The sequence below is a fragment of the Nannobrachium achirus genome (genome assembly GCF_963921795.1).
Source record: "Nannobrachium achirus genome assembly, chromosome: 17".
NCBI lineage: Eukaryota > Metazoa > Chordata > Actinopteri > Myctophiformes > Myctophidae > Nannobrachium > Nannobrachium achirus.
Genome location: NC_137824.1, coordinates 22668489 through 22694086, shown reverse-complemented (window position 1 = coordinate 22694086; position 25598 = coordinate 22668489). Strand labels below are relative to the sequence as shown.

The 25598-nt window shown below is 38.2% G+C and overlaps 2 protein-coding genes across 2 annotated transcripts; both read right to left on the bottom strand.

Moving 5' to 3' along the window:
* Nucleotides 1-1032: 1032 nt before the first annotated feature.
* Nucleotides 1033-3426, bottom strand: LOC308302331 (protocadherin alpha-C2-like; the record flags this gene model as incomplete). The annotated part of the gene is made up of 1 exon (XM_080746587.1): nt 1033-3426. The coding sequence occupies one exon, from the start codon at nt 3424-3426 to the stop codon at nt 1033-1035; it is 2394 nt and encodes a 797-aa protein (XP_080602713.1).
* Nucleotides 3427-4473: 1047 nt separating this feature from the next.
* On the bottom strand, nt 4474-25451 carry LOC308302330 (protocadherin beta-16-like; the record flags this gene model as incomplete). The annotated part of the gene is made up of 2 exons (XM_080746586.1): nt 4474-5622; nt 23061-25451. 2 exons carry the CDS (start codon nt 25449-25451, stop codon nt 4474-4476), a joined length of 3540 nt encoding a protein of 1179 aa, XP_080602712.1.
* Between the last annotated feature and the right edge of the window lie 147 nt (nt 25452-25598).

Sequence of the window (25598 nt, the reverse complement as noted above, 5' to 3'; positions counted from 1 at the left end):
CGTGCGTAATGGATATTGTTTTTGTTCATTAGATTGCTGCATTTTGTGTTCTATCAATATCACAGTTTATATTATTGACTAAATTATTGATTATTATAGAACAGCCCTCCATGCAACAGTTGCTTCGTTTAAGCCTTGTCGAGTTTTACGCATAGCTCCATGTGCGTAAGGACGATTGATTGGCAGTAACATTTTTGAGATTCTTGGATATAAGATATGGTTAATCATTTTACAATATACACCAGAAACATCTTTGAAAATGTTAGGCCTACGATTTAATTTGAGGCCCGCTCTTAAGGGCTTGTTAAACAGGGCCACGAGTGTTTCTGTTGTCATTCAGAGTGGGTCAGCAGTAAAATCACCAAACCACCAAAATGACAGCCGATAATATGGAAACTGTACAGTAATTGTGCCTGGATTATATTTGATTAAAGTTGGAAATGGATAAGAGAAAAAAATCATATTTTGTTTATTTTTTTCCTTAACTGCATAGTGGAAGCCAATCATTCAGAATCATGTCAGATCACAGGTTTACAGCTGTAAAGAAGTTATTCCTGTACTCCTTGGTGTTGGACCCAAACTAAGTCCAAACTGCATAGTGTACATCTTTCACATTATTCAAATAAAATCTAATTTGATAGACCTATCAATTATATATAGCATACTTTCTGATTATTGTTAGAAAGATATCTCTGTCTAACAATTGGTTGATTTATGTACAATATGTAATGCATTGAGTTTATGTAGTGCAAGGTTATGCATTGTTTCCGTTGCATATAAGTGATATTGTTTTTGTTCGTTTTATTATTTTCTCATTGTCACAGTTTATAGTCTACTTTTTCATTATTATTGATAATCACTGAACAGCCATCTGTCACAATCACTTCATTTAGGTTTCGTAGAGTTTTTGCTCCCCGTGCGTGTACAACATATAATAATCCAGAGTGAGTCAACAGTAGCAGTAAGTAAAATCCAAAGTTTTGCTTGCTGCTATTAGGAGTACCATAGTACCTGTATTTGACTAAAGTTGGCTCAGGATGCCCATGTGTACCCATGTAAAATATAATTTGTTTTAACTGGCGTTTTCATTACCTGTAGAGTTGAAGCTGCTGAGTCACTGGTGTCTGTCACTCCTGTACTCCTTGGTAAACTGGATACAATGTATCTGGAGCCCTTTGGCGCAGGCTGTCTAACCACCAACTTTCCTTTCCTGGTCTCTGCTAGAAACAGACTGTACCAGTAGGCATCATTGGAGACCAGGGTGGAATCAGCGATGGTGGAGTTCCTCTCACTGAGCACACTGTTCCTACAGGGAGGAGCCGTTTTGCTGTAACTGGATTTCTGACACTTGAGTACGATGGTGACCAATATGGTGATCAGTAAGAGAAAGGACACTGAGCCCAGACCGATGAGCAAATACAGGTTTATGTCTGAAAAGATGTCATATTCCAGAGGCACTTCAGTCATGTCAGAGTAGGCCTTGACAGCAGTCTCTATTGTGGATAACTTGATGGTAACTGTAGCAGAGAGAGCAGGCTCCCCGTTGTCCTTGGCAACAACAACCATCTGTTGTTGGCGTGAATCTCTGTAACTGAACATTCTCATGGTCCGGATCTCTCCGTTGTATTGGTCCAGACTGAACAAGGTGGCATCACTCACTTGTAGAAATTGGTAGCTAATCCGAGAATTCTGTGGGGAGTCTGTGTCTAAGGCAATCACCTTAGCAACCAGTGAGCCTTTATCAGTCGATCTTGGGATCTTTTCCTCCACCACTGATCCATGTGGGCGCCATGGAGAGACTATGACTGGCTTGTTGTCATTCTGGTCTACAATAATGATGTGAACAGTCACATTACTGCAGAGTGGAGGAACACCAGAGTCCCTGGCCTCAATATGGAAGAGGAACTCCTTCTCAATCTCATAGTCAAAGGTTTTTAAGGCATAAAGATTACCATTCTCTGGATTAATGGAGAACAGCATAGACATGGATGTATTGGCTATCTCCTTTTCTAAGATGAAATAAACTAAATACTGGTTTTCATGGAGGTCTGGATCAAGTGCAGTAAGGGCACTTATCAATGCACCTGGAGCATTATTCTCCATTAAACGTATTCTATAAAATGACTGAGGGAACTGTGGAACATTATCATTAACATCTAAAAGTTCCAAAGTCATTGTTTCATTGTCAGATAATGGAGGAGAACCTCTGTCTGTAACAGTGAATGTGATGTCATATTCTGGAACCTTCTCACGATCTAGAGGTTCTGACACAACTAATTCAAAATAGTTCTCAGAGGATTTTTTCAATTTGAATGGCATAGTTTCAGGAATCTTAAGATCAACTACTCCATTATCACCAGAATCATGATCACTAACACTAACTACTGCTATCACTGTGTCTAATTCTATATTTTCCTTGACAGGGCTATGGAACGATTTGATGGATATTTTGGGATGATTGTCATTCATATCATCAACATGAATTGTTAGTTTACTCTGCCCTGTTAAATGATTTGTGCCTCTGTCAGTTGCTATTACCTCCATGTCATAAACCTTGTAATCTTCATAGTTTAACATTCCTTTTACAGTTATTTCACCGTTGTTGGGGTTCAGATAAAACGCTTCTTGTGTTTTCTCTGACGTGTAAAGACTGTAGGCATACATTATTTCCCCATTAGATCCCTCGTCTAGATCTGTAGCGTTAAGCTGAACTACAAGACTTCCAATTGGAGAATTTTCTATTATATTTATATTGTAGTTTTCCTTGTCAAATGTTGGAGCATTATCATTGGTGTCTAGCACACGAACAATGATGCTGGCTGTACCCGAGCGGGAGGGGACGCCCCCATCCATAGCAGTAAGAATGAAATTATGAACCGCCTGCGTTTCGCGATCTAAAGATTTTTTCAAAATTAAATCGGCAAACTTTGATCCGTCTCTTCCTGTTTGTATTTCTATAGTAAAATAATCATTTTCGCTTAAAAGGTATGTTTTGACAGAGTTTGACCCAACGTCCGGGTCCACTGCATTGTTGACAGAAAAATGTTCACCAGCCTGGGTTGCTTCCGATATGTCCAAATCGATTGTATCCCTTCTAAAATGAGGAGCATTGTCATTGATGTCCATAATTTCCAATTCGATGTAAAATATCCTTTTAGGGTTTTCAATGATGGCTTCCATTTTCAAATAGCAGGACGCCGATGTCTTGGCGGGGCAGAGAGACTCCCTGTCAATTCTCTCTACAATATACAGCTCCCCCGTTTCTTTGTTCACGTCCAGATATTTCTTACTGGCTATTATTTCCAACCGCATTTTCCGTGCAATTAGCGTCTTCACATCTAGGCCCAAATCCCCTGCTAAATTGGCGACAACAGATCCTTCTTCCATTTCTTCAGGAACAGAATAGTGAGTGACGGAAGATGCCATTTTCAGAGAAGCAACAAAAATGAAAATGGAGACATACCGCTTCCATGGTTTGGGGAAGGTCTCTGCCCCCATTGTTTCCAAGCTTTGTCGTACAGTTTCCGTCTTGGTATAGGCCTACAAACTGTGCGCGTATCCTCGCACTTTTCAAGAATGTTTGCTAAGCACAATGGCACAAGTAGCCTAATCAGAGTGATGAAGCGATAAGCCTTGGCTAGAGAGAAATTAAGCGCCGCTGCCTTTCCGCTGCTCGGTGCAGTGCCACGATGTGCTGGATGTGTATAAGTGATCAACAGCGACACTTCGTGCGCATAATAACACCTGATGTTGGAACTGATTAAGTAACAAGTATGCAGCAGCTCTGCATACGTTTCCTCTCCAACTGAGGAAAATGTTTAAAACTTCTTCTCTGCCCCAAAATGGAATCGATCCAGTCAGAAGGCTGTTTCAGCACCAGGGAGCTGTCCAGTGGATCCACGCAAACCATAAAGTGTTTTATGTAGTAAACAGCGCCACCTTTCACATATCATACACAGCTGTACCTATGGCTAAAATTGTATTCAAACACTGAAATGTCACCTTACCTTTTTTTTTTTAAATCAATGTAGTCGGTATTATTTGACCATTATTTATTATATTATGAATCGGGTTATTAATTGTTATTATTTGCATTATTTGTATTATGAATATGATATAGTTGTTAAAAGTATGTTAATTAAAATGGCATACATACAAATGTGAGAGACCTGTATATTTTTTTACAGCATAAATTATGAACATGCTAATACATTTAAGAATGTAAGATGTCTCAAAAGCGATTTGAGTTTGATACATTGCTTTTGTGAATAATACATTCGTTTGAATGTTTTTCTGTTCGTCTTTGCCGTGTGTTTACAATTTGTACTATTGAATATTATTGATGCTTAACAGTCCCCTGTGCCAGGCCCAAGTTTTACGCATATAGCTCGCCGTGCGTAAACCACATGCGTAACGACGATTGCCCCATGTTCTGCCGCACGTAGAATCCCAAATCGGCATAATTACAAGTAACTAATAATATGGGAACAGTGCTGTAATTTGTGTCTGGATAATACAAGGTGATCTTTTGTTTTGACGTGTTTTCCTTACCTGCAAAGTGGACGCTGCAGAGTCACTAGTGTCTGTCACTCCTGTACTCCTTGGTAAACTTGACACGATGTATCTGGAGCCTTTTGGCACAGGCTGTCTAACCACCAACTTTCCTTTCCTGGTCTCTGCTAGAAACAGACTGTACCAGTAGGCATCATTGGAGACCAGGGTGGAATCAGCGATGGTGGAGTTCCTTTCACTGAGAACACTGTTCCTACAGGGAGGAGCTGTTTTGCTGTAGCTGGGTTTCTGACACTTGAGTACGATGGTGACCAATATGGTGATCAGTAAGAGAAAGGACACTGAGCCCAAGCCGATGAGCAAATACAGGTTTATGTCTGAGAAGATGTCATATTCCAGAGGCACTTCAGTCATGTCAGAGTAGGCCTTGACAGCAGTCTCTATGGTAGATAACTTGATGGTAACTGTAGCAGAGAGAGCAGGCTCCCCGTTGTCCTTGGCGACAACAACCATCTGTTGGTGACGTGAATCTCTGTAACTGAACATTCTCATAGTCCGAATCTCTCCGTTGTATTGGTCCAGACTGAACAAGGTGGCATCAGTCACTTGAAGGAATTGGTAGGAAATCCGAGAGTTCTGTGGAGAGTCTGTGTCTAAAGCTATCACTTTAGCAATTAGAGATCCTTTGTCAGTGGATCTTGGGATCTTTTCTTCCACAACTGACCCATGTGCACGCCATGGAGAGACTATGACTGGCTTATTGTCATTCTGGTCCACAATAATGATGTGAACGGTTACGTTACTGCTGAGTGGAGGAACACCAGAGTCCCTGGCCTCAATGTGGAAAAGAAATTCCTTCTCGATCTCATAGTCAAACGTTTTTAATGCATAAAGATTGCCATTCTCTGGATTAATAGAGAAGAGCATTGACATGGAGGTGTTAGCTATATCCCTCTCTGAGATGAAATAAACCAGATATTGGTTTTCATGTAGATCTGGATCAAATGCAGTGACAGAACTTAACAAGGCCCCAGGGGCATTATTCTCCATTACACGTATTGTATAAAATGACTGAGGGAACTGTGGAACATTATCATTAACATCTAAAAGTTCTAAAGTCATTGTTTCATTGTCAGATAATGGAGGAGAACCTCTGTCTGTAACTGTGAATGCAATGTCATATTCTGGAACCTTCTCTCTGTCTAATGGTTCTGACACTATTAATTCAAAATAGTTATCAGATGATTCTCTCAGTTTGAAAGGCATATTTTTAGGAATATGTAGATCAACTATTCCATTGTTTCCTGAGTCTTTATCACTGACACTAATCACTGCTATTACAGTATCTAATTCTATACTTTCCTTAACTGGACTATGGAATGATTTGATAGATATTTCCGGGTGATTATCATTCATGTCTTCTACTGAAATTGTTATTTTACACTGCCCTGATAAGGCATTGGCTCCTTTGTCTGTTGCTATAACTTCCATATCATAAATTCGAAAGTCCTCGTAATTTAACATCCCCTTTACATTGATCTCACCAGTGGATGGATTCAGGTTGAATGTTTCCTGGGTTTTTTCTGATGTGTACAAGCTATAAGAGTATATTATATCAGAATTTGATCCTTCGTCTAAGTCTGTTGCGTTAAGGTGGATGACAAGGCTTCCAATTGGCGAATTTTCCATTATATTGATTTGGTAACTCTCTTTATCAAACGTAGGAGAGTTGTCATTGGTGTCCATAACATGAACAATAATACTGGCAGTACCAGAACGTGTAGGTGTGCCGCCATCTACAGCAGTAAGTATTACATGATGAAGAGCTTGCTGCTCTCTGTCTAAAGCCTTTTTTAGAATCAAATCAGCAAACTTCGATCCATCTCTCCCTGTCTGAACTTCAATATTAAAATGTTCACTCTCACTCAAATGATATGTCTTTACTGAATTTACGCCAACGTCTGGGTCAACTGCATTACTCAGGGAGAATCGCTCTCCAACGGGTGTTGACTCCGATATGTCTAAATGTATAGCGTCTCTTCTAAATTGAGGGGCGTTGTCGTTCATATCTAATATTTCTAGTTCCATATTGAATATACGTAGGGGATTTTCAAGTGTTACCTCCAATTTTAAATAACATGATGTGGACTTGCTATTGCAAATAACTTCTCTATCAATCTTTTCCACGATATACAACTCTCCAGTCTCTTTGTTCACATCCAGATATTTTTTATTAGCGATTATGTCGAGGCGCATCTTTCTTTTACTCAACGTTTTAACATCCAAGCTTAAATCCGAGACTAGATTGGCAACAACTGATCCTTCTTTCATTTCTTCTGGTATGGAATAATGAGTGACTGAAGACGTTATGAACCGAACAGTGGACAAGAGAATGATAAGCGAGACGTACCTTTTCCATGGCGGCATTGTTAAAAACGAGACCATTGTTGGGTAACTGACTGTAGCCTAAATGTGCAGCAGCTCAGCCAATATAATACATGTTTCCATTAAGAGAAAAATCGTTTCGTTTTCTGTTCTCGGTTGAAAAGTCTATAGTCAAGTCTCAACTCACAAGAAGTAAAAATCCGTTTATCTCGGAAAGGCCGTTTCAGCACCAGGGAGCTGTCCAGTTGCTACTGCCTACAGTTTCACATTTCTAATTATAATACTGTGTCATGTCATGGCGACAACGACCATGAGTTTTTAATGTAGAAAATAGCGCCACTTGTCGTAAATAATACACCTCTGCACCTAACGCAATACTCAAATTAAAGTATTAGGTCTATACAACATTGAAATAACAGCTCAAGTTTATGTCGTTGTTATGATTTAGTAGTTGAATTGTTCAATATTCATTATAGCTATTAATTGGTGGTCCTATATTCATCAATAAATGTATCCATTCATTCATTCATTCATTCATTCATTCATTCATTTTCATTCTTTCATTCATTATTTTGTTCGTTCAAATTGTTTTAATATATAACAATAAAACTGGAGTTAATAAGAAAAAAATAATAAACTGATGAAGAGGGAAAGAGAGAGAAAAATGTAAAATTAAGTAGAAACAAACACTGGGCGAAAAGAGCAAGAATCCCAAAATATCGAATTTTTATTCTTTCTGGAATACGGACATTTCCGTCACATATCCTGACTTTTTTTGATATGCACTATATCTGGTCAAATATGAACCAAATATACATCATGAAGACAATATGGTGTACTAGGATACAAGCAAATATTTTATTTTTGTCATATATATGTTCTGTAAATGACCTTAGGTCATATCTGTAAATATCTGATCACAATATTCTTTCTAGAATACTTGATGTGTCAAATATTGAGTTCATATATGACCTAAAGTCATATCTTTACAGTGGATCTGCTAGAGAATACTGACCATTTCTGAGGCATATTTAAGGTTTTGTTGACATCAACCATATCTTATCAAATATGGACAAAGTATACATCTCCTTGTCATATACAAAGTATGCATATACGTAATGAAGTAAAATATGAATATACTGACAGCATATTTTGACAAGAATAATGGCAACATCTGTAGCATATATCATCAACGATTTTCATTTCAAATATACTTACTACAGATTTTGCCATTTGGCATGTTTTGTGTGAGATATTTAACTGATATTGATAGGTCATGAAACAGAGCATTTCTGATGCATATATGAGTTCCATAAAAATGCCATATCTGGTCAAATATGAACCAAATATATATCATGGAGACAAATCTTGTACTAAGATACAGGCGTAATTTTAATTTTGTCAAGTATATGTCCCGTAAATTAGCTCAGGTCATATCTAGAAATATCTGATCATAATATTTTTTCTAGAATACTTGATGTGTCAAATAGTGAGTTCATATATGACCTAAAGTCATATCTTTACAGTGGATCTGCTAGAGAATACTGACCATTTCTGAGGCATATTTAAGTATTTGTTGACATCAACCATATCTTATCAAATATGGATGAAGTATACATCTCCTTGCCATATACAAAGTATGAATATACGCAATGCAGTATATATGAATATACTGACAGCATATTTTGATAAGAATAATGGCAATATCTGTAGCATATATCATCAACGATTTTCATATCAAATATACTTACTACAGATTTTGCCATTTGGCATGTTTTGGGTGAGATATTTAACTGATATTGATAGGTCATGAAACAGAACATTTCTGATGCATATCCTGACTTTCATGGAAATGCTAGATCTGGTCAAATATGAACCCAATATATATCATGGAGACAAATGTTGTACTAGGATACAGGCGTAATTTTAATTTTGTCAAGTATATGTTCCATAAATTACCTCAGGTCATATCTGGAAATATCTGATCATAATATTTTTTCTAGAATACTTGATGTGTCAAATAGTGAGTTCATATATGACCTAAAGTCATATCTTTACAGAGGATCTGCTAGAGAATACTGACCATTTCTGATGCATGTTTAAGGTTTTGTTGACATCAACCATATCTTATCAAATATGGATGAAGTATACATCTCCTTGCCATATACAAAGTATGAATATATGTAATGCAGTATATATGAATATACTGACACCCTATTTAGATTAGAATGATGGCAATATCTGTAGCATATATAATCAACGATTTTCATATCAAATATACTCACTACAGATTTTGCCATTTGGCATGTTTTGGGTGAGATATTTAACTGATATTGATGGGTCATGAAACAGAACATTTCTGATGCATATCCTAGGTTCCATGGAAATGCTAGATCTGGTCAAATATGAACCCAATATACATCATGAAGAAAATATGTTGTACTAGGATACAAACAACATTTTATTTTTGACATGTATATGTTCTGTAAATAACCTCAGGTCATATCTGGAAATATCTGATCATAATATTCTTTATAGAATACTTGATGTGTCAAATAGTGAGTTCATATATGACCTCAAGTCATATCTTAACATTAGATCTGCTAGAGAATACTGACCATTTCTGAGACATATTTTAGGGATTTGTTGACATCACTCATATCCTATCAAATATGGATGAAGTATACATCTCCTTGTCATATACAATGTATGACTATTACCTAATGCAGTATATAAGAATATAATGACACCCTATTTTGAGTTGAATGGCAGTATCTTGAGCATATATTATCGATGATTTTAATATGAAATATAACTTTTACCGATTTAGCTATTCGCCCTGTTTTGGGTGAGATATTTAACTGATATTGATAGGTCATGAAACAGAGCATTTCTGATGAATATCCTGAGTTTCATGGAAATGCTAGATAAAGACAAATGTTGTACTAGGATACAGGCGTAATTTTAATTTTGTGAAGTATATGTTCCATAAATTACCTCGGGTCATATCTGGAAATATCTGATCATAATATTTTTTCTAGAATACTTGATGTGTCAAATAGTGAGTTCATATATGACCTCAAGTCATATCTTTACAGTGGATCTGCTAGAGAATACTGGCCTTTTCTGAGGCATGTTTATGGTTTTGTTGACATCAACCATATCTTATCAAATATGGACAAAGTATACATCTCCTTGCCATATACAAAGTATGTATATACGTAATGAAGTATATATGAATATACTGACACCCTATTTTGATTAGAATGATGGCAATATCTGTAGCACATGTCATCAAACGATTTTCATATCAAATATACGCACTACAGATTTTGCCATTTGGCATGTTTTGGGTGAGATATTTAACTGGTATAGATAGGTCATGAAACAGAACATTTCTGATGCATATCCTGACTTTCATGGAAATGCTAGATCTGTTCAAATGTGAACCAAATATATAGCTTGGAGACAAATGTTGTACTAGGATACAGGCGTAATTTTAATTTTGTCAAGTTCCATAAATTACCTCAGGTCACTTCTGGAAAAATCTGATCATAATATTCTTTCTAGAATACTTGATGTGTCAACTAGTGAGTTCATATATGACCTCAAGTCATATCTTTACAGTGGATCTGCTAGAGAATACTGATCATTTCTGAGGCATATTTAAGGTTTTGTTGACATCAACCATATCTTATCAAATATGGATGAAGTATACTAATATACTAAATAATGGGAATATCTGTAGCATATATCATCAACGATTTTCACATCAAATATACGTACTACAGATTTTACCATTCTGCCTGTTTTGGACGAGATATTTAACTGATATTGATAGGTCATGAAACAGTACATTTTATGCATATCCTGAGTTCCATGGAAATGCTAGATCTGGTCAAATATGTACCCAATATACATCATGAAGACAATATGTTGTACTAGGATACAAGCAACATTTAATTTTTGTCATGTATATGTTCTGTAAATGACCTTAGGTCATATCTGTAAATATCTGATCACAATATTCTTTCTAGAATACTTTATGTGTCAGATATTGAGTTCATATATGACCTCAAGTCATATCTTTACAGTGGATCTGCAAGAGAATACTGACCATTTCTTAGGCATATTTAAGGTTTTGTTGACATCAACCATATCTTATCAAATATGGATGCAGTATACATCTCCTTGTCATAATGCAGTATATGTAAATATTTTGGCAGCCTATTTTGATAAGAATAATGGCTATATCTGTGGCATATAATGATATTAATAGGTCATGGAAATTGACAGAATTGGGTGAGTTATACTGGGCAAAACAGACCAGACCAGTGTCATTGATATGTCATATTTGGTCAAATATGAACCCGATATCATGAGGACATTATATAAGGAAACCAGTTACATCTTATCTTTGTCATTTGTGTTCTAAATATCACTTTATATCTTATTTTTGTCATGTGTGTTTCAAAATATGACTGTATGTCCTATCTGGACATTCTGATGAGCACTATCCTTTTCTAGAATACAGATCAAATCTATGGCATATCTGAATGTGTCCCATTTTCGATGGTTCGATTTTCTTGGCATAACCCATATCTAATCAAATATGGATGAAGTATGAACATGGCTTAATGCAGTGTACTGTCTGGAATGTTGATAACCTATTTTGAGAAGATGACAATAGGGCCTATACTGTATGTAATATATGATCACCTTTTGCCATATATTGGGCCTGTTGAGGGTGAACTGTCTAAACTGATATTTCATGAAAAGTGACAGAAACTGGTCATTTTTACTGGGTGACCGTGAAATCCCCAACTTTTCTATGGAATACGAACCATTTCTTATTCTTAGTTTTCTATTACCTTGGAACCTTGGAAGACAGTGACAAATGTCATTTTTCACTTTATCCAAATTGAAAGTGTTCATTAGCGTTCTTGTGAAGTTTGGAAGTTATTAGCAAACGCGGCCACAGGTTCTGTTATCAAGGTTATGTCCCCCAGGTTATGGGATCAGCTCTGTTGTCACAGATACAGTCCCAGGCAGTGGATGGAATTATAGCTACAGGATGCAGTACACACACTCGCACCCTGTCACACAGACAAGAAACAGACAAGAAAGCAGTAGCGACAGCTACTAAAGGTCTTGTAAAGGGCTTGTGGAGCTGTGTCCACACAAGACTGCATTTATGAGCATAGCTTTGGATATCATGTCCATAGCACAATGTTTATTCACAGGCGCAATGTTAAACCTTGTTATTTGCACATTGTTGTTTGCACATAGAACCTAGCAGCCCGAAACAATGTAAGTGTAGTGGGTTGACCTTTCCTGTAGGCAATCCTTAATTATGTGATGCTCCCTAATCAACCCTAATCAAGACAGGTGAGACACAGATGACTGCTAGTTTAATAAAAATGAAACACACCAGGCCATCATAGTAGATGGCTGGCTTGGGTTTATCTGGTGGTATGTTAGGTCACAGGGGGAGCGTATCGCTTTTACTACATGTCATCTTTTCGACACCCGACTCAAACCCTCACCCTAACCCTAACCTCCGTGGAGTGAGTCGTTAACCTTCCAGTCGAAATGATGGTCGTTCTAAAGAGCGTGATTTACCCGGTCACAAGTGCATGTCCATATTGGCATTCCCAGATATGGGTTTAAATTAATATTGATGACTCAGGGATCGACCACACTGGTTATCGTGAGACTGACACAACAGGGATCTTGGCAATATATGGAGATTGATATTAGGCATGAATGGCACACGCACAGACGGACAGACAGACATGATCTGCAGGTTTTCATGCTAAATAGATTTTAAACTTTGTCTAGTACAAGCAATTGATAAACTATTATATATTTCCCAACCTGACTTCATCTCTGCTCCTCTCTTTCATTCTGAACTGTGAATTTATGTGATATTTATTGGGGTGAAACCCAGGTGAAACTGGTTGCCCTGGCCACAAAATCATGCACTATTCATGGTTGTGGTAACGACTGACTTACTCAACATCAGGTAAATGACTGAATTACACACAGCCATGATCAAATGAGCAGCCTCCACTCCTGAAGTTTAACTAAGCATATAGGCTATGTGCACACAGTGAGTGCATAACCCAAAGTCTGCAAATCCTTTGAGTGCTCATATGTACCAGTATTGTATAATACAGATTACATCTATGGCATATCTTTGTGTGTCACAATTACATACAGTCTATCTTGGGTTCATATTATGTAAAATATCTAACTGATGCAAGTTACAAAAGAAATGGGTCGAGCTCAAGAGCTTTAAGTGGATACAGACTGTCTCACAGGTCAAAATGGGATTGGGCCTATAGATTCCAAAGACCTTACCAGGGAAGCTAAGCATAATGAGTCTGTTTTTATACCTTTAATAAACAAATGGAGTCAGCTTGTAAATGTCCTTATTTCTGTATGCATTGCAAAGGATTATGCTTTGCTGGGGATAAAAACAGAACCTCTCTGGTTAAAGACCACATAAAGTATGCAGTTGAAGGGACAGTAAGGTGTCATTACAGTTAGGGACATCTGAATGTTTATGAAATTAAATTAATTAGGATCATAGCATTCATTGGACTATCAGCGTCTCTCTTGAATGTAATGGTAGTTACAGGTAAGCATGAGCATTCAGTTAATCTTGGATGTGAACAAGACCAGTATAACTGGGGAGTTTATAGGCATGGACATAGTGAACAAGGTATCTAGCAAGAATGTCAAAGTTCCTTGATAAGCAACCCCTGAGGACACTAGCCACTTCATTGGTCCATCGTACCATTACATTGGCTCAACAAAAAACTAAAGATAGACCGCAACAGTGCCGATTATAAACAAATGTGGGTTGTCCTTAAAGTCCAAGACCATTTCAATTTCAATGTTTTGAATCCTAAATAAGAGCTAGTGTATCTAATCTGAAATGACAGGAACTTAGAGGACAAGTAGGCCTATATTTCTTCAGTGGGGGTATAACAAAATGCATTGTGGCCTAAACTCGGGCGATAAAGAGAGAAAGACAGACAGACAGACAGACAGACAGACAGACAGACAGACAGACAGACAGACAGACAGACAGACAGACAGACACATAGGCACATGATGCTTATCTAACAGTACACAGCAGCACTGCTTTGATAATGACCTCTGAATCTTGAACCCTAGAGTCCATGATTAAAGGCATATCATTCAGCCACAGAAGGGCTTACATACAACTGTTAATGGAAAGGTCTTGACCTCAGCTGTCATAGGTCATTGTTGAACATCTATGGGACACCATCAAATGGGGTATACCCATTTAAAGATAAAAAACTCACACAATAACAACATATCCCATAATATCTCCTGGCACAGGGATCATCAATGTCTGTACATTGACACATGTGGTGAGACTTGTCTTTGTCCATGGTAGATGGCAAAAATATCATTCAGACAAAAATGTCCACCGCAAGCCAGCATGGCGATGAACCCTGCCTGGGGTATCCACAGTTTAATACTACATACTATTAACTATGAGGTTTATCAATGTGAAACATTATAGATGTGACATAGAACTTGTTACAAAGTGTACAAATCAGCCCAACATACACAACCCAGTATGGACGGGAACCCCTGTTTTATCCCTCAGGCGGGGGAACACATTTTTGTGTTGTTTTTCTGAAAACTTAGGTCAGGCTTTAGAAGGTATCGACCTTAGGTCTTAATGGGTTAAAAAAAAAACAGTAAAGATATATGGAATGGCAACCTGATATTAACTGCATTAGTTCTCGAAGTGGGGTCCTTGAGGGAGTTCCAGGGGGTCCCCCGCTAAATGATAGTTAGGAATGAAATGGACCCTTATGGGTAACTCATAGAGTGTACAAATGGAACCAAAATGGACCCATTAACATTGATTTTACAATAAATTGGGGTCTCAGATAGAAATGCCATAGAATGGGGTCCGTACTTAGACTAATGCATGTCAAACTGGGGTTCTTGCAATTAAAATAGTTGAGAATCACTGCTAGACTCATCAAAATCTTCTCTAATGGAAATGTTTCTTCTTTGAAATGTTTGAGATCCACTACCATACTGTATTCCTCAATGCTTCAGAAGCTTAATATAAAACTATCCTGCTTGAAATGAGTAGGCCTATAATACAATAAAAACATCATCATACAACAGACACGACATACACAGTTATATAAGCAAATTATCATCTGTAATTAAATCTGATATATATTATAGTTTGGAGGAAACATATGAAAGATGAAGGGAGCCATCTTTGTAGTTACAGAGAGGAACACAATATATGTGTTTTTATGGAAAGCAGTTTGAAAATCAACTACACTTCCCACAATGCAATTGCAAATGCCTGATTGGCTGTGTGTCATGTGACTGTGACGTGGCCAGCTACCATTGGCTCTGCTGAGAGCACACCCCCACTTTGAATCCAAACAGCCAGCAGCACACAGCACAGCAGTTACTGTACATTTGTCACCAACAGCAAGCATTGAGAGCTGCTTGTCTAAAAGTGATTTAGGATAAAGCTAAACTAAATAAAATCACTGTTGATTGTTGAACAGGAAGATAGGTTGCTGCCAATCTATTTGTGGGATTAAATCTACATTATGGAGACTTTTGGCACACAGAGAAGGAGTTTTGGAGCAGGGAGATGACACAGGTATGTAAAGCTATTTCAAGTGATTGCTTTTGCTTCCAGTATTTTTTACAACTTCACTATTTACAATTCATACTCCAGTGTTTTCAGCCCTTTTCATGTCAAGGACCCCAAAATCCAAAATGTAGACTATTTGGCTGCAGACCCCTTTTAATATGTGACAGGAACCCTCATTCCTGTTAAAATGTTTCCATTATACAAGGTCCATTATATATTCAGCAGTTAAATTGCTTTATTGTGACAGTAATCATTGCTATAGAGTGTTTGTTTAGTAACATGTTAGGTTGAGAACCACTGCACTAGTGGTCTATGAGGTGGTTCCAGGTGGTCCCCAGCTAAATAATGTTGATAACCAAATGGACCCCTATAGATATTTTAATTATTGTAAAATCAAACCAAATGGACAAGCTAAATTATTGTTACACATGATCTGCACTAAAGTATTGGGTATGAGACTGAGAGGCTAAATCTCACTAAATGGTGAACCATATGGCTCAAATACATAAATAATTGATATCAAAAAGGTTTGAAAAACACTGATTTAGTGCCATAGTTCTCAAAGTGGGAGTGGGAGCTAGTGAGTTACAGGAGTTCACACTGCATTGTGTGTGTGTGTGTGTGTGTGTGTGTGTGTGTGTGTGTGTGTGTGTGTGTGTGTGTGTGTGTGTGTGTGTGTGTGTGTGTGTGTGTGTGTGTGTGTGTGTCATGAAATGTGATTTACCATAATCCCAGTAATCCTTAATCCTCAAATTAGACCACTGCAGAGGGCAGGTGTGTTTGTCCAGCCACCAGCTGACACTAGTTTGAATCTGCATCAAGGCAATTAGGCTATGCTTCTGCCCAGTCAAAATCATTTCAACAGAAAATGTACTTTAGTATTAGGCTACTTGAGTGAGTTCACCAACAAGTAAGACAGTAATGCTAAATTCATAACTATATATTATTTTCTCCCACACAGGGTTGGTGACCTGGCAGAAAACCTACATTCAAAATGGGATGCCATCATGGAGAATATTGATGGAGTGGACACAAGAACTTCCTCATCCAAAATCCCACCTGCCTTATCAGAAGTAAGTGTGGTATTGCATTAATTTGGGGACATATGCCCTTACATTGGTTGTAATTTTAACAATAACAATAGGATTTCCTGGCATACCTGTGATCCTAGATTACTGAGGTACTACACTGTCTCTCTGCATTCTATGTATGTGTTAACCTTGCTCACTGTAAGTCGCTCTGAATTAAAAGCTTCTGCTAAATGCCTAAATTGTAAATTTAATTTTACACAGTTGAAGTTAACAGATTGCGCACTGACTAATATTGAAAAATGTAATATTGGTGCAAGTGATTTGTTTGAAAAGGTTAGTTTTCTATTCAAACATTAGTGATTTCTATAATGTTTTCTAAATTAAATAACAGGGGTCTCCCTTCACTGCAACTTGCAACTCTAGATTATTTTTAAACATGTTGAATCTAGAGCTGCAACAACCTTTGGCAGCCCATACATCTAAACAGAAAACAGAAAACAAAAGGTGAGTTTAAAATAATTTGGTACTGTCAGATGGGACTGTTTGTTTGGATGTACGGGCAGTCAATAGTTAGTGGTGCAACTCTGGATTGCAGATTTGTACATTTGGTCTGCTAATTTCTTCGAGTCATCACTATCCTTTTGAGATGCCTTTATTATATATTTAGAGTTCATTTAGTTGTATTTGTTGTTTAATTCACTAGAGGCTTGCAATAGAGCTTATGAAAACCTAAAGGCCAGCAAGAAGATGGAGCTGGATGGGCCCATAGAGGACGTGAAGAGGAGAAAGACGATTACCAGCAGGAGAGATCGGGTGAGTTATTGCCCTGTTGTATTACGGTTGCATTTGTTTGATCATGTGAATTATCAATTACCTTATGTAAGGGATATAACAGTGAGGTGGTCATTGCTGAGAAATGGTTTCACTACTCACAAAAACACAAAGGCAGGTTTATGATCTTAAGCTTATTCTACAGGTCTGGGCAATAGCATTGTTGTCCAGTCCAGATAGGTGGCACACTTGAGCGAATCAAAGATTCTGTCTGGTGGGTATATTCTATTTCCTGGCCAAAGGTGGATTTTACCCAAAAGGTGGGGTTCTGAGAGGCTTCCTACCATAGGCTTTCATGAGAGCAGTGATAGCTGAGTGGTTAGTATCCACACCTAGGACTCCGGAGGCCCCAGAGGTCGCAGGTACGATCCCCCGCTCCAGCTATCACTGCTCCCCTCTCCCCGCGCTCCTTGTGGGCAGCACCGGGTTCGGCTGGGTTAAGCTGGAGAAAAAAAGCAGCTGGGTTGGGCTGCGATATCTGAATTTCCCTCGCGGGATGAGTAGGTATTCATTATTATCATGATGGTATCATGAAATTGCCTTCGAGTCAGTAAATATCAAACTGTTTACTCAAGTGTTGTGATGATTCCCAAGTGGGGGTCCACTGATGAGTAACTAATGCAACATTGTTTTCTCACCCAACAGTAAACATACCAATATACAGCATAAGTGTATACAGACTTTTTTTTTTACGGCTTTCATTGTAAGCTTGTAGATTTTAACAATATTTATCAGTGGAACAGTCAACTAAATGTAATGAATCAACTCCTGCAAGTCCAAGTGCTTGTCAGGGTGGGCATCCCCCAGTTCAAGTATGATTATTATAATTTTTTCTAGACATAATATAGCCCCCATAAAGTCATTTCGGATGGAAGCTGGCAGCAAGGGCTGCTGGTAGCAGTGAGTTGGATGATGCCTGCGACAAGCTGTTGAGCTGAAGTGGATGCATCTGTAAACCAATTGAAGTAGTAACTAATAACATTAGTTTTTCTTCCCATCTGTAACATGTAGAGTATTGTCATACAGTTCATATTGGATGAAAGTGATCTCTAGTTTTCCAGAGCTTTAAGGCCTATTGCATTGTTACATTGTGTTGCCAAGAACAGGGTCAGATTCATTTTGTGACCTTGAATAAGTGTTTCAGCTGGACCAGAATAATCCCTATTCTTTAAGATCCTAGTTGGGTTGGAGTTTGAAAAGGGTAGACATTAACGTGTTCCTGGCCCTTCTCTAGTCGCCAGCATTGATTATTGCCCTTATCTGTTTCATTCAACTTCCTCCTTAGTGGGCAGCAAGTGTAATGCAGGTAATCGCTTTTTTATTGCCAGGTTTGACAAGAGAAACAAGGGACTGGGTATAAGTCAAACAAGCACAAAAGAACTAGGCTAAGTTTGACAACTCTACAGTACACCGGCTATTTGAAAATGGCAGATCTATAAGGTTTGTTAACCATCTATGTGTGCAGTTAACCTGGTCATGTCTCCTCCTATCTATGCTGGCCTACAGCAGAGCTCAGAGTGGTCTCAAAATATGGTTAGCTGTTTGATATTAACTTGATTATAACAAATGAGGCAAATAAGCACATTTTATTTGTATTTATTTTTACTTTTTACAATGCAGGGCAACGGTTTAGGGAGTATGTTTGTACAATATTTATTCAGTGGAGTTATAAGCAAAACCCCAAATCAGCCTGTTATAGTGAAGACGGACAGCCAGGAGTGAAAACATTGTCTCCCAATGCCTTCGGCCTGGTGGAGACAACACGCCTAAAATTGCTTATTATAAGCAGACAAGGCAAAACTGGGGGCCCCATATCAAAGGTTTTCCTTTTGACCAGAATGGGTGAATAGAACATGTTGAGTCTAACCTCCTCTTCCCATCTGTTACACAGCTCTTCAAGAAACAGGTCGGTGTTGGACAGAAGATACTGTCCAAAGAGGACCAGCTATACCTCAGCGGTGCAGCTGCAGACGCCAATTTCGTCAGTGACAAGGACAAAACTGTTTTCAAAATCAAATCACCAAAGTGGCGCTCATCACGGCTGTCCAAAATAATGGCGGACTGTCGGAAGGTCCTGGATGACAATAGGAAGAAGGGTGTGCAGCCCAGGTCCACCCATGTTCGCACCTATTGTGGACAATTTATGCCCTCCTGCAGAGGGCAAGCAGATCTACCTGCAGCAGAGTGAGGAGGACACCACTGGGACTTAGTAAGGCTTGTTATAGGCTCTGAGTACAACTGTACTCCTGGGTTTTTAGAAGGGGCATCAATTTTTCCTGTTCAGATTCCCATAGCTTTGTTTCATTGGCTCAGCAGCAGATTTGAACCAGAATAACCAGAACAAGCTATGGAAGAACGGGAAACATTTATGCCATCTTCTAGAAACCTGGGATTATAGTTTGCACAACGCCAATTAACGGTGGTGTTCTGTTCATGCTTTTGGTTCTGATTTGTTTATTCTGTCCAACAGTGACCTGTTTCAAATATGGTTCTTACCTACCTGGAGTGTGTTAAGTAATAATTGGATGTGTTCTATTAATTTTATATTCAACAATCCCTGTGTGTGTGTGTGTGTGTGTGTGTGTGTGTGTGTGTGTGTGTGTGTGTGTGTGTGTGTGTGTGTGTGTGTGTAAATATTGTTCTCAAAATACTGTTCTTAGGTTTTAGCCCCCGTTTTAAAAGAACATTTAAAATAACATTTGCTCTAAAAAATAAATATTTGCTTAATTGCATTAAGTGATTTTCATGTGTTGAAATGTGTACCTTCATATTTAATTTTTTGACTATCATTTGGTGTAGAGAGAAAGGAGCGGACCTAGTATAGGCTCATGGGGACAATGAACTGTGTCCTGGTATGGTGAATCATCCTGATATGGTCCATGGATGGTATACAGGTTATAGGTCATATCAATCATGAATGTATCCTGACATAAAAATACACCTGGTGTTTGGACTTGACATATGGTTACAGGTCATATCAATACAGTATCCTGAGCTAAAATACACCTGGTGTTTGGGCCTGAAATATGGTTACAGGCCGTATCAATACAGTATCCTGAGCTAAAATAGACCTGTTGTTTGGACCTAATATATGGTTACAGGTTGTATCAATACGGTATCCTGAGGTAAAATATACCCAGTGTTTGGACTTCCTATATGGTTACAGGTCGTATCAATACAGAATCCTGAGCTAAAATACACCCAGTGTTTGGACTTAATATATGGCTATAGGTCGTATCAATACAGAATCCTGAGCTAAAATACACCCCGTGTTTGGACTTCATATATGGTCACAGGTCGTATCAGTACAGAATCCTGAGCTAAAATACACCCCGTGTTTGGACTTAATATATGGTTATAGGTCGTATCAGTACAGAATCCTGAGCTAAAATACACCCCGTGTTTGGACTTCATATATGGTTGCAGGCCGTATCAATAAAGTATCCTGAGCTAAAATACACCCTGTGTTTGGACTTCATATATGGTTACAGGTTGTATCAATACAGAATCCTGAGCTAAAATACACCAAGTGTTTGGATTTGAAATATGGTCACAGGTCATATCAATACAGTATCCTGAGCCAATGTACACCCGGTATTGGCACTTGAAATATGGTCACAGGTCATATCAATACAGTATCCTGAGCTAAAATACACCCAGTGTTTGGACTTGAAACAAGGTCACAGGTCGTATCAATACAGTATCCTGAGCTAAAATACACCTGGCGTTTGGACTTGAAATATGGTTAGAGGTTGTATCAATACATTGGATATGAGTTATGACTCATCTCCAGAAATGACAACTGTCCATTTCTGATGAGATATTTTAGACACTGCCTGGAGTTATTTTCCGAATATGGCATGTGGTCGTATACAGTATCTGGGAAAAGATTAACTCCATATTCTAGCAAGAATAAAGTGGTCCCATATTGGGAGTTCGATATGCTCCGAACATGAAATGTATTTCACTTGCTGTTCGGAGAGTATCCAATCTGGATATCAGCACATATATAGTTACAGGTCATATCAATACAATATATGGATTTAAGATACTTCTGGTGTTTGGACTTGAAATATGGATAGTGGTCATATATGTATAATATCTTGACATTGGATATGAGTTAAGAATCATTTCCAGAAATGACAGCTGTCCATTTCTGATGAGATATTTTAGACAGGGATTAGAGTTATTTTCCGAATATGGCATGTGGTCGTATACAGTATCCGGGATAAAGATTAACTCCATATTCTAGCAAGAATAAAGTGGTCCCATATTGGGAGTTCGATATGCTCCGAACATGAAATGTATTTCACTTGCTGTTCGGAGAGTATCCAATCCGGATATCATCATACATGACTTGTATCTGGTAATATTCGGGCAACGATATCTAGGGATTCTTGGTCTTTTTGCGCAGTGAAATAATAAACATGAAACATGCAATGTTTGCATGCAGTTTAATAAATTGATATGTTTAAATCATTGGATATATCACCAGTTTTTTGTGATTACCCATGTATAAAGAGAAATCCTTACTACAGCTAATCTCATTGTCTAAGGCAGCTATTCTTCAGGGAAATTAACTTGATTTCACCTTATTTCCCATCCATATGGTACTTTCTTTTTTTTAAGATTTGTTTTTTGGGCTTTTTATGCCTTTATTGATAGGACAGTAGACTGACAGGAAATGGGGAGAGAGATGGGAAATGACATGCGGCAAAGGTCGTCCGGGTCGGGAATCGAACCGGCGACGCCAGCAGGCATCATAGCCTAGTATGTGGTATGCGCCTTGACCACCAGGCCAGCGGGCGCCCCCCATATGGTACTTTCAAAGAGCTTTGGGGACCATTTTTGTATTCTGTTGAGCAAAATTAAGTGGTTATTACTTGCATGCCTGTGGGGAAGGGATGAGAGATATTAGCATGTGGCACTGTTTCATTTGATTGATATCCAGTGTATCTTATGGGATCAAACTTCTGTGAAATCTGTTTAGTTTAGTTTAGTTTAGCTTAGCTTTGCTTAGTTTAGTTTAGTTTGAATTTCATTTTCTTTTGTTTATTATGTATCCATTTTTACTGGTAAGGATATCGACAGCTGTTTGTATTTCTCTATTGTCTGTCATGCAATGTCTTAACATTCATTATTGTTCGTTAAAAATAGGAAAATGTATAAACTAAATGTAAAAAAAAGAAAATCACAATATTAGTCATAGTAGTAGTAATCATAATATTACTAGGAGCAGTATGGTGGTAATTCATTTTGCTTTTGTGGGAATGTTGCTATCAGAGCACCGTAAGTTTGAGGTTTTAACAGTATTAAAATGGGATACATGAATACATCTGAAAGGCCTTTATTCAGGAGGTGAATTCTAACCTGCAGAGTTGAAGCTATTGAGTCACTGGTATGATCTGTCATGGATACAATGCATCTGAACACTTTGGCACAGGTTATTAGAAGTAGTGGCATTTAGTTGCAATATGCTGTTATTATTACGGTGATTGTTGATTTTGCTTTTGTGGATATTAGTCTTCTACAGAGCACCATAACTTTTCCACAACATTGAAACAGAGTATATAAAAATATGATAGGGTTGGAGAAAAGTCAAAAAACAGTTGGTGACTTCTCACCTGCAGAGTTGAAGCTGCTGAGTCACTGGTGTCTGTCACTCCTGTACTTCTTGGTAAACTTGACACGATGTATCTGGAGCCCTTTGGAACAGGCTGTCTAACCACCAACTTTCCTTTCCTGGTCTCTGCTAGAAACAGACTGTACCAGTAGGCATCATTGGAGACCAAGGTGGAATCAGCGATGGTGGAGTTCCTCTCACTGAGCACACTGTTCCTACAGGGAGGAGCCGTTTTGCTGTAACTGGGTTTCTGACACTTGAGTACGATGGTGACCAATATGGTGATCAGTAAGAGAAAGGACACTGAGCCCAGGCCAATGAGCAAATACAGGTTTATGTCTGAAAAGATGTCATATTCCAGAGGCACTTCAGTCATGTCAGAGTAGGCCTTGACAGCAGTCTCTATTGTCGATAACTTGATGGTAACTGTAGCAGAGAGAGCAGGCTCCCCGTTGTCCTTGGCAACAACAACCATCTGTTGGTGACGTGAATCTCTGTAACTGAACATTCTCATAGTCCGGATCTCTCCGTTGTATTGGTCCAGACTGAACAAGGTAGCATCACTCACTTGTAGAAACTGGTAGCTAATCCGAGAGTTCTGTGGGGAGTCAGTGTCTAAAGCTATCACCTTGGCAACCAGTGACCCTTTATCAGTGGATCGTGGGATCTTTTCTTCAAAGATTGAGCCATGCGCACGCCATGGAGAGACTATTACAGGATTGTTGTCATTCTGGTCCACAACAATTATGTGAACGGTTACGTTACTGCTGAGTGGAGGAACACCAGAGTCCCTGGCCTCTATATGGAAAAGGAATTCTTTTTCTATCTCATAGTCAAATGTTTTTAATGCATAAAGATTACCATTCTCTGGGTTTATAGAGAAGAGCATTGACATGGAGGTATTGGCTATCTCTCTCTCTAAGATGAAATAAACAAGGTATTGGTTTTCATGTAAGTCTGGATCAAATGCAGTGACAGAACTTAACAAGGCCCCAGGAGCATTATTCTCCATTACACGTATTGTATAAAATGACTGAGGGAACTGTGGAACATTATCATTAACATCTAAAAGTTCTAAAGTCATTGTTTCATTGTCAGATAATGGAGGAGAACCTCTGTCTGTAACTGTGAAAGTGATGTCATATTCTGGAACCTTCTCTCTGTCTAATGGTTCTGACACTACTAATTCAAAATAGTTATCAGATGATTCTCTCAGTTTGAAAGGCATATTTTTAGGAATATGAAGATCAACTATTCCATTGTTTCCTGAGTCTTTATCACTGACACTAATCACTGCTATCACAGTGTCTAATTCTATACTTTCCTTGACTGGACTATGAAATGATTTGACAGATATTTCTGGGTGATTATCATTCATGTCTTCTACTACAATTGTTATTTTACACTGTGCTGATAAGGCATTGGCTCCTTTATCTGTTGCTATAACTTCCATATCATAAATTCCCAAATCCTCATAATTTAACATTCCCTTTACACTGATCTCTCCAGTAGATGGATTCAAGTTAAAGGTTTCTTGTGTTTTCTCAGAAGTGTACAAACTATATGAATACATGATATCAGCGTTTATCCCCTCATCTAAGTCTGTTGCATTAAGATGGACGACCAGACTTCCAATTGGCGAATTCTCTATTATACTGATTTGGTATATATCTTTATCAAATCTAGGGGCGTTGTCATTGGTGTCTAAAACATGAACAATAATGCTGGCAGTACCAGAACGTGTTGGTGTGCCGCCATCTACAGCAGTAAGTATTAGATGATGAACAGCCTCCCGCTCTCTGTCTAAAGCCTTTTTAAGAATCAAATCAGCAAACTTAGATCCATCTCTCCCAGTTTGAATTTCAATATTAAAATGTTCACTTTCACTTAAATAATACGTTTTTACTGAATTACTTCCAACGTCTGGGTCAACTGCATTACTCAGGGAGAATCGCTCTCCAACGGGTGTTGACTCTGATATGTCTAAATGTATCGCATCTCTTCTAAATTGGGGGGCGTTGTCGTTCATATCCAAAATTTCGAGTTCTATATTAAATATTCGTAAAGGATTTTCAAGTGTTACTTCCAGCTTTATATAACAAGACACTGACCATTTTGTTGTACAAATATATTCTCTGTCAATCTTCTCCACGATGTAGAGCTCACCAGTCTCTTTGTTCACATCCAGATATTTTTTGTTGGCGATTATATCAAGACGCATCTTCCTCTTACTCAACGTTTTAACATCCAAGGCTAAATCTGAGGCTAGATTGGCGACAACGGATCCTTCCTTCAATTCCTCGGGTATAGAGTAATGAGTGACTGAGGACGATGTAAACCGAACAATGGAAAAAACAATAATGAGCGAGACGTACCTTTTCCATGACTGCATTTTTAAAAACGACCCCATTGTTGTGTAACCCTGGTAAGTGCGCAGTATAGCTCAGTCAGTATGATGCATGCAGCATGTTTCCAGCTAGAACAAATGGTAGATACGTATTCTCGGTCCAAAGTTTTAGAGCCATAAAAAGTGACAATC